Genomic DNA, 16,195 nt, shown 5'->3' on the forward strand with positions numbered 1-16,195 from the left:
ATGGTCTTTATGCTCCCATTCGCCCAGGTAGTGTGTTCAAATACCATTGTCCTTCTTTTTTTATTTTATGGCCAAATACAAACATTTTGGAGTTATCAATGTTTACCACAAGTTTATTATTGGTGCCGTACTCATTGAAGGTTAACGCTTGCCCTACCAAAGGGGGTAGTTTCATCTACATGTTGCATTACTGTTAAATACTGCCACCTACCTTTAGCAGAAAGCTTTTTACAGTGGGCAAAATGTTGCCTAGGTTTGCTACATAAAGATTAAATTAAATGGATGCAATAACACACCTTTATTATACCTCTACTGGAAGAAATTTTAGTTAAAACAGCAAAACTGGTACCCATCTTAATCTAGACCCAGATGTCAACGTAAAGTGACTGTATTGCATCCATCACATGTCTTATTATATTCCATGCTACCACTCCCCAAATTAATTTGACTTTTTGATTTGTTTCTTCCTACAGAACCATGCGCCCCACCAAATGCAAGTGCCTTTGCAGAGCTCTCCACAGATAGGTATGTGGTGGGCAGTTCTGTCTACTACAATTGTAATGTCAACTACACCAGAGAGCCGGGAGCGAGCAGCCGCTTTACATGCTTAAATAATTCCGGGCGTGTAGAGTGGACCCCTGATAAAGGTACTACACAGTTTAAATGTACAGGTAAGTAGCCCACTTGAATCCGTACCTTTGACAAAGATGCAAAGTATTCTGAGTGTGGTTTGGTTCCAGAGGAAGGCATGGTTTTTACAATGGGTCAATAATAAAAACTGATCTCCCTATGTGACTTAGTAATAAAAGTTGGTCTCTCTGGAATTCAAACCTGGTAGATTATAAAAACTAGGGGGCATATGTACAAGGAGTTAACGCCACCTTAGCTGCACTTTACTGACGGTTTTGCGGCAAGGTTTTTATCGCCTTATGTACAAGCTGTCGCTAACCTCTGTTAGCGGCGGTTTCCTGCGAAAACGTCCATTCTAAAGATCGCCACTTCTGTTACGATAATGTCATGCAAGGGAGGCGTTCCCATGCAAAAACGGCCGCTAACCCCACTTCGCGATATTTACAAGGGGATTCCTAAACTTTGGATGACCAAAAAAAGGTGCTGCTAACTGCATTTAGAGACAGTTTTTTAAGACCAGAAAATAGCTGGTCTTAAAAATGGAGATAACACTTGGGGCCTCCTTACAGCAGGTTTTGGTGCTCTACAGCACTGCAAGCAATGCTGCTGCGCTGCCCTGCAACAAAACTACAGGGCAGGAATGCACACCATCAATAAGATAGTGTGCATTCCTGGGCCTCAGTCATGAAAAGTGTTGCAGCGCTGCATCAAGACAGCGTTGCAACACTTTTCACTACCCCCTTCTTGCGACACCATGGATGCGCTCTATTCTCTGGACAGCGCTCCATGATGCAAGTAATGACAAATATGTCTGGAATCCTGACGTATCTGTCTGTGCTAAAGTCACGCCTTGCTGCAGTCGTGTCACAACCATGACGCAACTTCAGCAATGCATGGGGCCAGCCTATCCCTGTGGCACTGCGTCACCCTTATGCCTGCCATCAGGCAGGCGTAAGGTACTGACGCAGTGCCGTTCTTGAGGGGTGCTAGGGTGTCGACGCAGTTGGAGATCCATCGGTGGTGGTTGCACAGTGCGGTGTCATCGTCTGTAAGCGTTGGCGGAGCGGTGGTGCTGAGGGAGTTGACAAGACGTTCTTCGGTGGCCTTGATCCAGCTGCAAGGTGGGGCGATGATGGAGGTGGTGTACAGTGGGCATGGTGCAGACGTGATGTATACAATGATGGTCGGTCCAGGAGAGTCCGGTGGTGTGGCTGTAGTTGAAGTTACCGCTGGCGGAGGAGATGTGCTTGACCGTGTGTCCTTCTATTTGGCTTGCTGCGGTGACTAGCTGCTTGAGCCTGATGTTGGGGAGCTTCTGGTGCTGTTCTGGTCACTAGGGTTGTCCAGGTGGAATTTGAGTTCACTGAGTAGGATGTCGTCGGTGGATGGGAGAGCCTGGGGTGCAATGAGGTCTACAATGGTATCAGAGAATGGGGGTCCATGGCCCAGGGCGTCTGCAGATGAGGGTGCCGCAGAGGATGGGCTTGGGGTTGGTCCGGATCTGGAAGTTGAGGTGTTCCATGGTCACCATTGTGTCATTAGAGTGCGTGGTCAGTCTGAGTGTGTTTCTGTAGGTGATGGCGATACCTCCTCCTGGACGGTTGTGGTGGTCCTTGCGGGTGATTTAGTAGCCGTCAGTGTGGCATCCAGGGTTGATGGCGAGGAGGGTACTGGTGTTGTAGCGTTGGAGTGTCCAAGAGGAAGGGTGGTTGGTGCTTAGCGCGTTCCAGGGGCAGACGAACCCAGACGGGCTTGCCTATGGCTTGCCTTTAGCATGGGAGACGTCCATTACAATGCAGGCATTACATCGTTATGCCCTTACAATGCAACACCAACAACGCAGGTGCCTTTACATCGCATTCCATTACAACACATTGTGAGGTCAGTAATGGGATATTTTAAAGTTTTAGGGCAGGTATGAGTTTCAGGTGTCGGAGATGAAATTTGGGGTGTATTATGGGTTAAAATTTGCAATTTGGGGTGTGTTTTGGGGTCAATATGAAAATTGGGGTGTGCATTTGGGTCAAATATGATTTTTAGGGTGTGTTTTGGGGGCTCAAAGATGAATTTTAGGGTTCAGGGTTTGCTTTGGGGTGCAAGGGTTAGTTTTAAGGTTGCATTCACTGAAGTGGGAATAGTAATATTTACATGTCCTCTATCCAACACCTTCCCTACTGTTGCAATATGCCTCGTATTAGTATGCATTGCAATGGCACGGGATGTAATGTTATGCGCCGTAACTACATATATCCCTTTGGCACACCAGTGGTACGCCCGCTGCTCATGGCTGCACAGCGGCCGCTATTAACCAGTACTGTGGGAAGGACTGGACAGCTGGGAGGTGGGAAACACCGAAAAGGACACTGGATGAGGCGTGGACGTGGGGTGTGTGTGTGTGAGTGGGTGTTGTAAATATTTAAATGAGAGAAATCTTACCTCGAGGCCGGGTCCCGTGTCTTCATTGCTCCTGCTCTCCTGAGTCTGCTTCCAGGAACAGAAAGTAGGCAGCTAGGCTCCCTCCCCTAAGCCAATCACAATGCTGCAATGCGGTGTTGGGATTGGTCATTGGTGCCGGGACAACGCGTCCAGCCAGGGGCTGGAGGGGTGGGCATGTTCTCCATGCAGGCTGTAATGCAGCCTGCATTGCGAACAGGACAGTGCGCATGACTGCTTTGGGCAGCCTGAGTGCGCCGACCAAACAGTCATTGAACTCTGTGAGTGGAGCAGCCCTACCCACCCTCCCGCCCGCAAAGGAAACATAGCACGATTACATAAGGAAGTTATAATCACGTGATGATTTTTCCTATTCTTGCACTGCTCGAAAGCAGTGAGGCAACGCTCTTCCGCCATAGCGGATGAGCCGCCACTGGGGGTGTATCATGTACAGGTGCTAGGCCTGGGCAACTCGACCCCTGGGCCTCCTCCGCTATGCGTCCCACCTTCTCCTTACCTGGACATTGACACTGTGGCGCAATCCGCTGCACTCTCTCCAAATCTGTGACTCAACCAGCAGGAGCCTCAGCCAGGTGGGATTTCACAAGCCTGGGTACAGCAGTTGCAGACAAGTCCGCTGGTGAACCTCCCGATGCAGTTGATGCAGCAGGGCCCCCTTAGGCGTGAAGTTGCAGCGCTCCCCCCACACAATTTTGGTGCAACTCAGGGGCCTCACCCTCCACAGCGTCCGGCCAGCACAAAATCATCCGGCCTGTAATGCAGAGAGGCGTCGCCCACCAGGGTAGTGATGGGTCGTAGTATGCGATGCAGACCTCCCTACGTTGGTGTGCAGGAGCGCCTCTACCATTCACAGCTCCAAGGGGCTCAAGGCGGTCTTCTCACACAGGTCAGCAATGTGTCTCCATGCGATCTGCCAGACTTCACCACCAGGTACGGGCGATAGCCGGGCCTCAATGTCTACCGCCACGGCTCATCGACTCCACAGCTCCTCCGCATCCCACTGCAGGCTCCAGACGCAGGTCGAGCGAGGCATCCAGGCTCCAGACGCAGGTCCAGCGAGGCATCCAGGCTCCAAACGCAGGTCCAGCGAGGCATCCAGGCTCCAAACGCAGGCCCTGCGAGGCATCCAGACTCTCATCCTGGTCATCCTGGATGTTGGGTGGCTTGAGGGGGTTGTTGATCTGTGCTGCACTTGGCCCTGGCTGCTCCATTCTGCATTTCATTGTTTTTCATGCCTATTTTCTATTGGAGGTCGACTGATAGGCTATTTTTTCAAATAGAGGCAAAAATAAACTCACGTTGGGCGGACTAACGTGCATTTTTTTGCCGCTAATGGGCCTTTCGTTGGTTTTCGCCTGCTAACGCTGGAATTCCTATTGCCATCACGCTAATGCTAGCGGCAGTTTTCACTGCCGATCCCTGAAGCTATCGCCATGTAGCAACGGCTTGTAGATACGTTGCTAACATGGCGATAGTTTTCAGCGGTACACGGCAGTAAGAAAACTGCCACTAACTAAAGTTAGCGATAGTTTTAGTCAGTCCATGTACATATGGCCCTAGATTTTGCAGCTTTTGTTGAACATTGACAAGCATGGCATAAAATATATTCACTTACCCATTAGAACTGACTAATGGAGGAGTGGTCGGGAGTCAGTTTCTCTATATACCCCAGGGGTCATGTATCAAGTGGTTGGTGCTCCTCTATGCCCAGGCAGTGATCACAGTCTCCTCACCATCTTCTGTGAGAGGGACGTGGCCAGAGGTTAGGTGGCTTCCATCCTTGTACAGAGGATACATAAATAAGATGGAGGCACATAAGTGACATTCCCACACTGAGGTGTGAGAAAATGGATGAGTCTGCCTTCCATATCTATTAAAGATAATTCTAAGAATATTGGGCAGGGCTCTGGGAAGAGCTATGACATCTGATGCTCATGCACTGCTCAGCGGAGCCAATATGGACAGTGTAGGACTACACAAAAACTACAGTTGCTGGAAAGTAAGACACATCTAGAGGCAATGTATAAACAGCAGCAATTTATTTCAATACCAACTTAAAGAAAGAGAACTGCCAGGCATACACTCTAAGAAGAGTCTTGTTGTCAAAAAGGCATGGTTAAGGGGTCTCACTCTACAACATTTCTGGTAATTGTTCCAACTCCATCCACAGAGTGCAACTTCATAAGTTCTAGATGTCGAGGTGTGGTGGCGTGTGTGGAAATGGTGAGAGGTACAGTTCTTCATGACGCTGAAGAAGCCACTAGTGGCTGAGAATTTAGAACGTTGCTTATCAAGGAGAAAATTGAGAATACTGAAAAGGAAATTAAAAGCACTTTGAAGGAGGAATGTTGCCATGTGTAACATTCAGGTCTCGCCACCTTAGCGATGGTCAATAGGGAGTGATGACAGATACCGCTGTAAAATCTGAACAAGTCACTGTAGAATAGAAAGACTCCGTGGCTGTCATTGAACTATGCAGGTCCCCAAGGGATATGGAGGTACAGCTGGACATGGCCTCAGGAATGTTAATCTTCTGAATCCAGGTGTAAAAGTGAAAATACCAAGAAAACTTCAACAAGGCTAAAACAGTGTTTGTTTTTCCTGGGCATTAGATTATTTACCTTAGGGAGGTCTCCTACCCTGACCCTCTGGGCCTTTCAACATATTTCTCGTATCTATCCGGGCTCACCCTACTAAATAGCAAAATGCAGCTTCCGCTAAAAAAATGGACACCAAGAAAAATGATGTTACATTTGGGACGATCAGAGGTGACAGATAAAACACACGACAGACACAGGTAAAATCATTTCTATAGTCAAGATAAGCAAAATGGTAGACTGTGTCAATGTGTATACATTTGCAGGGGGCAAGAGAGGTAACACTGTTGACAGGAACTTTAGATGGCAGATTCATGAACTTGTAACAATTTACCTCTGGTGAAAGTGGTTGATCTTCATCAATAAGAAGTTCTAGATCCTTAATTACTGCACAAAGTACCAGAACAGTGCTTATTGACATAGGTCAAAATTAAATTTACTCAAGGTCATCCCTGCAACCAAATATAAGTATGTCCATATTGTTGTCATTCAAGTTGAGCCACTTATACACGTACACCTATAAACTGAATGTTCTCAGCGTATGCTGTAAAATAGAAATATAAGTGACTCTGAACTGCGGCCAGAATAATGGCATGCAATATATGGTGTGAAGGAGAGCTTGCAAATTAATAGTACATATAGGTTTTTTACCATAAAGATTTGTGTGGTGACTTGAACCAGATCGCCTGGTGATGCATCGGGCATGTATTTTTCATAATTTGGGTTTTAAAACACATATGTTTTAGTACCATTCACTCACAACACTTATCCTTTTTCAAGTACTGAATGTGATCCATGCTTTCCATTCTGTTCATCTCACTCACCTGTGTCTGGAGAGTGAACATAAAAATTGAATGTTGGTGTTCATCAATAAAGTACTTTTCTGGTGGAAGGGCTGGGTTGTCCCCAACCTCTCTATTTTTTAGGTCTGACGTTAACCAAGATATTTTTATTTTACTAAAATAATATGTATAATATACTTACATAGAGGGGCTTTGAGCGACATCTTTTCACCCACTGATCTATTCTTGACTCATTCACATTTTGCTTCCACGCACTGCAGCATATAACATGGGGCAATGGGTCAGCCTACTTCTGCCATTAGCTAACTTCACTTTGAGTGATTACTTTTATCACTTTCACAAGGTGCACATTCACAGTTCCCTTCAGTGCTAGTGTTTTTGACTTTAACGTTATCATTACTTTAGCGTTGACTTTGTTTGTAGAGCAAGATGTGATAGCAGGATACTTTTTGACATCATGCCAGCAGCTCACATGAACTCTGAATATAAGCTCATGAGGGTGCTCTATCTTTGCAAAATCAGAGGCACGGAGTGAAGTACTGGGAATTTAAAGCCCAGCGGTGCAGGGGAACACACCCTAAGACTTCGGGTTCTTCCTGTTTCAGACCTACAGAAACACAGAGTCTTCTGGGTGAAGTCAAAGATCAGTTTATTGGCTGCAGACCAATTACAGGTATCCTAGAAGTACAACAGCGTGTATGTTCTCAGGAGACTGCTTAAAGTTACAGAAACGGGCTTCTCCTTAAATACAAAATATCATGCTTCAGGCACACATTCCTTGTTTTACGATACGGTCATCTACATGTATCTATTACAAACGAAAAAGGCAGAGTCATGATGACCATCCCACATTCCAGTTAAGCCAGCCCACAATTATTTACCCAGCAAGGCTCAGATCCCACATCAGATATCAACAGGCCCCAATAAACACGAACATCTCCTGTTTGGGAAACAAGCCATAAAGCAGGAAGAGTCAGGTGTGAAAGAGATTAGCTGGAGGCTTGTGTGGGATGAAAAGGCTTTATGGTGTGTCAAATTCTGATGCTAATCACAGGTAGCCGCAGGACGGGGAGCTCGTGAGACCGGACTGACCTGGGGCAGCGGAGCCAAGCTGCCCAGGTCACAGAGAAGTCAAAGGAAGGCACATGTGCTCTAAAGGCCCGTATTTGCTTCATGATATGTAGCCTATGTGAGGGCAACCATAAGATGGCCACCGCTCTAAGATGGAACCCACGAAGTCAATGTATAATAACGTATACATAGTGCATTTATCAATGAAACGTTATATAAAGCACTTGTACATACCGCATTGACCATTCGCGGTTCGCTAATTCCGGGATAGACAGGGGTAGGGCCCTGCCTCCCACGCGGTCCCAAATTTAAAAGTACCACAGACCCTCCTTTTGCCCTTACATAGGCAATAACTATGCTCACATCAATCCGAGTCTAGGTCAATATTCAGGAAGTCATGGAGATGTTGCTGTAGCATCATCCTATTACTTAGCTCGTCCCTCGATACAGGTTTCCTTACACATAATGTAGCACAGAGGCCACATATCGCAGGAGCACACTGTATGCACAGACAGAACAGGAAAAGGATGGCTAAGATCATTCCAATGACCATCAGAATCTTCCAACCCCAGGCAGATATCAGTTCCCAGAACCACCCCACCAGTGACCAATCTCCTTTATCCACGTGTATGGATTCAGATATTTTATGCAGTTTGGAGATGGCTTGATAAACTGTTGGAGCGTTATCTGGTATGAAAATGCAACAGCTAGATTGGATAACCTTACATACCCCACCGCGGTCTGCAAGTATGACGTCTAGAACCATGCGGTTCTGCAAAGTCATGAGGCGATCCGCTTGGAGCTCAGCTGTCAAATTACCAAGGGCACCAGCCGTCACATTGACAGTGGATTCAACCACACGAGTCAGTTGTCTCAGGTTCCTACTATTAACCATAGGTCCCCAAAACGGCAGGAAACCCAAAAAGAAGTCTCCCGCTTCTTGACCGGCAGTATCCTCCTTACTAATCACGCCTCTCACAACTCTGGTCTTGTGATAGTCAGAGGCAGCAGTAAATGTTGGCGGTAGCAGATTTGCAATATAACATGTGCCCGAGAAATCAGGGGGCAACCATGTATATGCTCGGTCATTGCAGACAAAATATGTACCCTTGGCAGCCAAAAACGCAGGGGAAAACTGCGATGGAAAAGTGTACGTTTCAGTACAGTCACTTCTCCCCAGTTGAGCTCTAGGATTCTGACCATTACCTTGTAAACAGAACCGACCTATGTGGGGTGCGACCCAAATTGGGGATGAAATTTTTCGCTGTCTTTCACCCAGACTAATACTATACCCCGTTGCGTTCCACCCTACATAAGCTCTCAATTCATCTTTGGGAATAGATGAGTATGCATCGATATCTCTGCTCATATCGGCAACTCCTTTCATTAAGGCTTTATTGTTCGTGCTAGGTCTGATGGAACGCGGTTGTTGCGGGGAGTAGGTATCTAGTGCAAAGAGAAACATGGTCTGAAATGCCCATGACGATCCATTGTAACTAAACGGCAGCACTAGATACGGAATACCCTTATTAATGGTATGTGGCATTAAACCACACACCCAGCAATTGGTTGTATTCATAACTAGTTGGTGCTGGTGCAGGAGCTGAATAAACGAGTTGTTTACAAACTCTGATCGTCTAGCTTGTTCGTGTTCAGGCAGAGGGTGAAAAGAGTGTGAGGAGACAGTAGGAGGAGGTATAGGCTGTACAGTGGGTGCAATGGGCTCTTTAGAGGAGAAGAATACAAATCCTACAGTAAACACTATCATACTACATAATATAAACAGACATAATAATACAAAACGTTTGCTCTTCATTATTTTACACATTCTCGTTTTCAAGTTCATTTCCTCAGCGAGTCTCTCCATCTTGAAAAACTCCGTCCTCTAATCGTGCCGCTCGCGGCGGGTGAGTATCTTCTGCTAAGGAGTACGCCTGTTGGTCCAGGGAACGCCCTAGACCAACCAGAACCGTTGACCTAACGTCTTCGGCCTGTACCCCAAAGTCTTGGCACCGCGACCCTGCGGCTGAACACGGATGGTGGTTCGAAAAACAAAAATCAAGAAAGTCCTTCAGATGGGAGAGCTATGATATTCAAAAACAAAAAGGTAAGGGAATCTTTATTTGTCCATAGGCCTTGGTCTCAGGTTGTAGTGGAGACGGCCAGGTACTGTCTGATCTTGAAACAAGAGTTCAGGCTCTGTGGTGTCCCATTGAATTGACGGTGGCACAGCTTCTTGCAAAATATCGTCACTCTGTTGTGCTGAAGTTGTGCCTCTTACGCGTGCATCACTGAATGGTATAAAACGAGGTACAGTGTCTGTTTCAGAGTCAGCGATTCCCTCCTGGACCCACTGGTCATACGGTAGAGGCAAAGGTATCCTCTTGATGTGGGCGCCGTGGATCCAATTCTTTTTCCCCTTTACTCGAACAGCTGATCTTGTAGACAGAAGTACGAGGTGAGGGCCAATCCAACGGGGCTCATCGTTGCTCCTCCGCTGGAAATTCTTGTTGAGCACCCACGTGCCAGGGTCGATAGGGTGTCCTGGAGCCTCAGAGGCCTGGGGGAGAGTATCATGCACCTGTTGGTGTAAAACACGCAATTTAGCCGTCAATTCATACAAGTAATCAAGCAGTACTGGATGTTCGATTTCGCTGAATTTCGCCGGTCTTGGCACACCCCATACATTGGCCGGGCGGCCAAAAACCACCTCGTATGGACTGAGTCCCACTCGTGAATGCACAGTCATTCTGGTGGATAGGAGTGCTAGAGGCAGAGCGTCAGGCCATTTAAGACCGGAGCTCGCCTGAATTTTGGCCAGCTTGAGTTTTAGAGCGCGATTGTAGCGCTCTACTAATCCAGCTGATTGGGGGTGATTTGCAGCGTGGAACTTCTGCTTAATCCCTAATCCCTCACACACATTCTTCATCACTCGGCCCACAAATTCACTCCCATTATCACTCCACACCATTCTTGGCATTCCAAACCTAGGGAAAAATTCTTTGACAAGGGCTTTGGCTGTGGATAGAGCAGTGTTGTCTTCTAGGGGATATGCTTCTATCCATTTTGAAAAAGCGCAGACAAGAACCAATACATATTTCAGGTTGTTGCACCTTTCCATGTGGATAAAATCTAGCTGCAAAACTTCGAATGGATATGATGGAGGCGCAAAATGACCAGCTGGAGTTGGGGTTCCTCTACCAGGGTTGTATTTCAAGCATACCATACAATTCTTGACCACATTCTCTGCACACTTGGGAATTCCAGCATTCTGCCATACTGGAGCCAACAACTTACAGATTCCTTTCATACTGATATGTGCCATTCCATGTGCCATAGTAACCACTGGAAGCACATATGCATCAGGTAACAACCATCGCCTATGTTCTGACAGATCAATCCAACAACCATTCTCATCCAATTTACCCGTACTTTCTCTCCACTTGCTCAACTCTTTCTCTGTGGCTTCAGCTTGAAGGGACTTCACACTCTCTATCGTGTTTTCACACATTCCAACATCACCAATCCATCTGGCAGGGCCCGCAACATACATTCGAGTCTTCACATCTTTTGCTGTTTCTTTCGCGACTTCATCAGCAAACGCATTACCACGACCAACATCATCAGTGATTTTCTTGTGCGCACTGCATTTCATAATCGCAACTTGCAACGGTAGGGTCAGTGACTCAAGAAGATCATTCACCAACTTGCCATTCTGAATCTTAGCTCCATGCGAAGTCAGGAACCCACGTTCTTTCCACAATCGCCCAAAACTATGAGCCACGCCAAAGGCGTACTGGCTATCCGTATATATGTTCACTTTCATTCCTTCAGACAACACGCATGCTCTTGTAAGGGCAATTAATTTTGCTGCTTGGGCCGAATTATGTGGCACATGTGCAGTTTCCACAATCGTGTGCAAAGTCGTGATAGCATATGCAGCAGTCGCATCACCATTTGGAAGCTTGAAACACGAACCATCCACCCATAAGGTACCATCACACTCGGTCAGGGGAGTATCTTTAAGATCTACTCTCCCTTTCGTCTCTTCTTCTGTTCTGAACAGACAATCATGTTGCTCAATCTCATCTAGGTCTGCTGGAATTGGTAATAGTGTAGCTGGATTCAACGTGTTGCATCTCTTTATGTGTATATGATTTGCTAACTGTGTCAACTCATATCCGGATAATCGCGCACTAGTTAAGTGCTGTGTCTTGGTCCTGTTTAACAATGTGTCCACAGCATGTGGAACCATAACAATCAATGTATTATCCATTACTAGTCCAGCAGACTGCCGAATAGACATAGCTGCGGCGGCTGTAGCTCTCAAACAACTTGGCAATGCCCTCGCTACCGGGTCCAAGGTTGACGAAAAATATGCGCATGGACGCGGTCTGTCGCCAAAAGGCTGTATTAACACTGATAATGCGCAACCATCTTTTTCATGAACATACAATGTAAAAGGCTTACTGTAGTCAGGGGTACCCAACACAGGAGCTGAACATAATGCATTACACATTTCCCAAAAACCTTTCTGACACTCTTCAGACCATGGGATAGGATTCGGTGTGTCTTTACATGTTAATGCTAAGAAAGGTTTTGCCAGCAAGGAGAAATTCGGAATCCAATGCCTACAGTATGAAGTAATGCCCAAGAAAGCACGCACTTCTCTCTGTGTTCTTGGCACACTTAATTGTGCAATGGCTTGAATTCTTTCTGGGGTCAGTTTCCTTCCCTCCTTTGATAAGAGATGACCTAAGTAGGTCACTTCTTGTCGACAATATTGCAGCTTTGAGAGAGACACTTTGTGATGGAAGGCAGACAAATGACGCAACAATGACAATGTAGCGTCTTTACAAATCCTTTCAGTATCCGCGGCGATTAGCAAATCGTCAACATACTGAATGAGGATAGCGCCACTGGGTAAAACCAGTGCATCAAGCTGCCCTTTCAAAGCTTGACTGTATATTGATGGACTTTCACAGTAGCCCTGTGGAGCGCGTTTAAAGCGGAACCTTCGACCTCCTAAACTGAAGCCAAAAATGTCTCTGCTCTCCTCTGCAATTGGGATGCTAAAGAAAGCATTCTTTAGAGCGATCACTGAGAACCATGCAGCGGAGGCTGGAATCATGGTTAACAAGGCAGTTATATCAGGGACAACTGGAAACTGTGGCACAACAATCTTATTAACCTCTCTAAGATCAATCACAAATCTGTAAACAGGTGGCTGTGAAGGGTCCGTTCGTTTTAAGACAGGTAAAACAGGACTATTGCAAACGTTGCCTCTTGTCTCTTCAATTACACCCTTTTTAATTAAATCGCTGACAATTGCTAACAACGCTTTCTGACCTTCATTGGAGATCTTATACTGGGGAATACGTGGCAATCTGACATTGGCTTTTAAAGTGACCACGTATGGCGGTATTTCCAAAAGACCCACATCATTGGGACCAGTAGCCCAAAGGACATCCGGGGGGGATGACAATTCAGGTGGCATTGCATTCTTAGACAAATACATCGGGGAAATCACTTTCTTACCTAATGTAAGTTGTACTCCTGAGGGAGAATAAAATATAGTGTTGCATGCAATCTTTTCAACAAATCTAATCCTAGCAAATTTTCACCACATCCTGTCGTTAGGATGAGGGGTGCTTTTAGCTCACAAGGTCCAACAGAAAGTGACATAGGACTAGAAATCGGGTTCCTAACTGGGGCGCCAGAAAAACCTACTGAGACATTCATTTCGCCAGACAAAGGCGCGCCAGGGAGTTTTGAATGCACGATTGAACTCTTTGCAGCACCAGTATCCAGCAGAAAGGGCTCCGTTACATTTGCTGTAGTCACCTTAACATACGGTCCACTCTGATCCACTGGCACTGAAACAACTCCCTCTCTCTGTCTACGGCTGTCCTAGTAATCATTATCTTCTACATTGTCGTCTTCTGCATAATAATCATTATTGTAGTACTGAGCTGTATTACCAGTTGCATTGGCTTGCTGATCAAAGCCATTTATCATATTTTGAGGCGGAAAAGGACGCGCGTTCTGGGGAGCATTTCCACGCCCCCTACCTCTAGGAGCTTGTCGACCACCTCTGCCTCTTGCGCCATACGCATTACTAGTACGCTGCATTAATTTAGGACAACTATACTTGAAATGACCTTCCTCTCTGCAATATGAACATTGATTGGGACCTACAGGGATGCGTGGTTGATAATACCCATTCATTTGCTGGTTATTCTGAAATTGTTGGGGCTGCTGATAGATACCTTGGGTTTGCCTATAATTATTCTGTCCTCCACGTGGCGGATAAGCCTGCTGCAAGAGGACCTTTGTTTTCAGTTCTTTCGTTTTCTTATCTCTTCTATCCTTCTCATCTTTGTCTCTATTTTCATAATACTGTGCAGTAGCCAGTATTTGCGCTGAAGAGGAAACAGCCCAAGAACTTTCTGAATCTTTTAATTTCTTACACAACTCGGGAAGTAGATTCTGTACAAATTTATCCACAAATAACCGTTGGCCACCTTCAGTGCTCATGTCTTGACCACTGTGGTCGATAAACGTTTCTTCAAACCTGGTAAAGAAATCGGACACTGTCTCATCTTTCTTCTGCTTGCATGCGGACAGTTTATCCCAATTTACGCGCATCGCGGGCATTATAGTCTTCATGTATGTAATAATTCTACCAGGGAGTTCTGCTACTAAAGGGTCAGGTTTCGCACCACCAACTTGGCCAGCATCTGCAGCAATGATATTAGCCCATGTGTTACCCAATTCTGCAGCGTGATCTACATTACGAATGGATCCCCATAAAGGCTGTGGAACCACATTCCCAAACAGCATATCTATATCAGCCAGATTCATTACACACGATTCTGCAGTTTGTGATAACTCCTTATAATATCCTGTAGGGTTTTTACGGGGGTCAGGCAATGTCTGCTTAAGCGCTAACACCTCAGATCGTTTCCAAGGGACATGCACCCAAACACGCTGAAAATGAGCTGGGACAGCTGGATTAGCATTTGGATCAGCAGGTCTCCACACTGGAGGAACCTCACGCATCGGATATTGGCGCGCTTTTACCTTCTTCCCCACAGGGAGTTCCTGTTCGAACAATGATTGCTGACAATCGCCATTTCTGAAGGACAGTAAAGTCGCAACTGCTTTATCTACATTGGGACCCACAATTGTACCTGTCCCAAAGTCAAATCGCACTCGACACAATTCCTGGGGGTTTGGGTTTGAACCATTATCTTCCAATTCCTCACAGAGGAATTCACACATTTTGTCAAAGACATACCTCTGTGTTGGGGCATCCCATTGGTGAAAAACGTTAACAACTGATTCCACATCATAGAGTGAAGGGAAACCAATCCACCTACGTGCCAGATGATCTAACACCTCTTTCTCGTCAGGACCAGGCAGCTGACTACGCAATTGCTTACGCTGTAAACCAGGAGTCGCACTGGATGACCCAAAGAGAGGCGACATTAAACTAGTAACTACATTAGCTAGTCCATCTCTGGACCGAACTGTCCACTGAGAGAACTCACCCGCCAGGGAGTATCTATTAGCATCACTGGAGTACCTGGAATTAACAAATCTCTGGGAGTCATCCATAGACAATAAAAGCTTCAAAAGGTGGTAACAAAAGTAACCAAAATGATATAATCCATATAAGACAAAGAAATTCTGGCCAAGAGGGCTCATGGATGGACAGTGCTGAATGATTATAAAATTCTAAAGCCGCAGGAATACCTGAAAATGAGTCTCATGCAGAAGACAAAAGACAAATTTTTAAAACTGCGCTTCGGCATCCTACCAATACTACCTCACCTGGCACCTTGGAAAAGGGGAACGGAAGAACACCTTTGCCGTCTTTGTAGAACAGGGAAAGAGGACCTAATACATATAATTTGCATCTGCCCAAACCTGATGGACATAAGGCGTGCCTTACTCCAAGTATTATGGAACCAAAAGGGCATTACAAGCTGCAGGCAGGCTGTGAAGCTGTGCTTTAAACCTGAAGAGATCCAGCTAAATTGCAGACTAACAAAGTACTTTGATATAGCAGCCAGAAGACTTACGAGCTAGCCATACGGTACATCTGAGGTACAGCAAGCAACAGCATCTCAACCAAACAAAGGAACAGTCCGCCAAGACACTTGCCAAGTCATAATTACGCTCCGGCAAACAGAGGCACATTCACTTTATAAAGTTAGAAAAGGACTATACAAACAATGCAGTTGAGACTGTCTCGATTTTATAGAGTGTAAAATACTTTTTTCTTCCTACTCGAATAATATAAGTGTAAAACAAGGTTTGAATGATATTTAATGATGGAAGTTTTAATATTGTGAGTTTTAATTAACTGTACAATAAAGTTATTCTTATTCTATCTTTGCAACCCTGCCTGTCTATAATCCTTTCTTTCTGGCTGTCTTTCTTTCCTTCTTTCATCTTTCTTTTTTTCTTTCTTTGCTACTTTTCTCTTTCTTTCTTTCCTTCCCTTCTTTCTTTCATTTTTCTGTCCTTCTTTCCTTCCTTCCTTATTTCTTTCTTCTTTGTTTGTTTGTTTGTTTCCTTCCATTTCTTGCCTCCCTCTTTCTTTCCTCTTCTTTCTTTCTTTTTTCTTTCTTT

The 16,195-nt window shown here is 45.6% G+C and overlaps 1 protein-coding gene across 2 annotated transcripts in view; it reads left to right on the top strand.

Moving 5' to 3' along the window:
* The window catches only part of LOC146855664 (uncharacterized), a 212,791-nt gene that overhangs the window by 45,613 nt on the left and 150,983 nt on the right, over window positions 1-16,195 (top strand). For both annotated transcript variants that reach the window (XM_085650634.1, XM_085650633.1), the window contains exon 2: window positions 474-671. In XM_085650634.1, the coding sequence (XP_085506760.1) occupies window positions 474-671 (198 nt within the window). The remainder of the gene's footprint in view (window positions 1-473; window positions 672-16,195) is intronic.

The sequence above is a fragment of the Triturus cristatus genome, chromosome 4_1 (genome assembly GCF_964204655.1).
Source record: "Triturus cristatus chromosome 4_1, aTriCri1.1, whole genome shotgun sequence".
Taxonomy (NCBI): domain Eukaryota; kingdom Metazoa; phylum Chordata; class Amphibia; order Caudata; family Salamandridae; genus Triturus; species Triturus cristatus.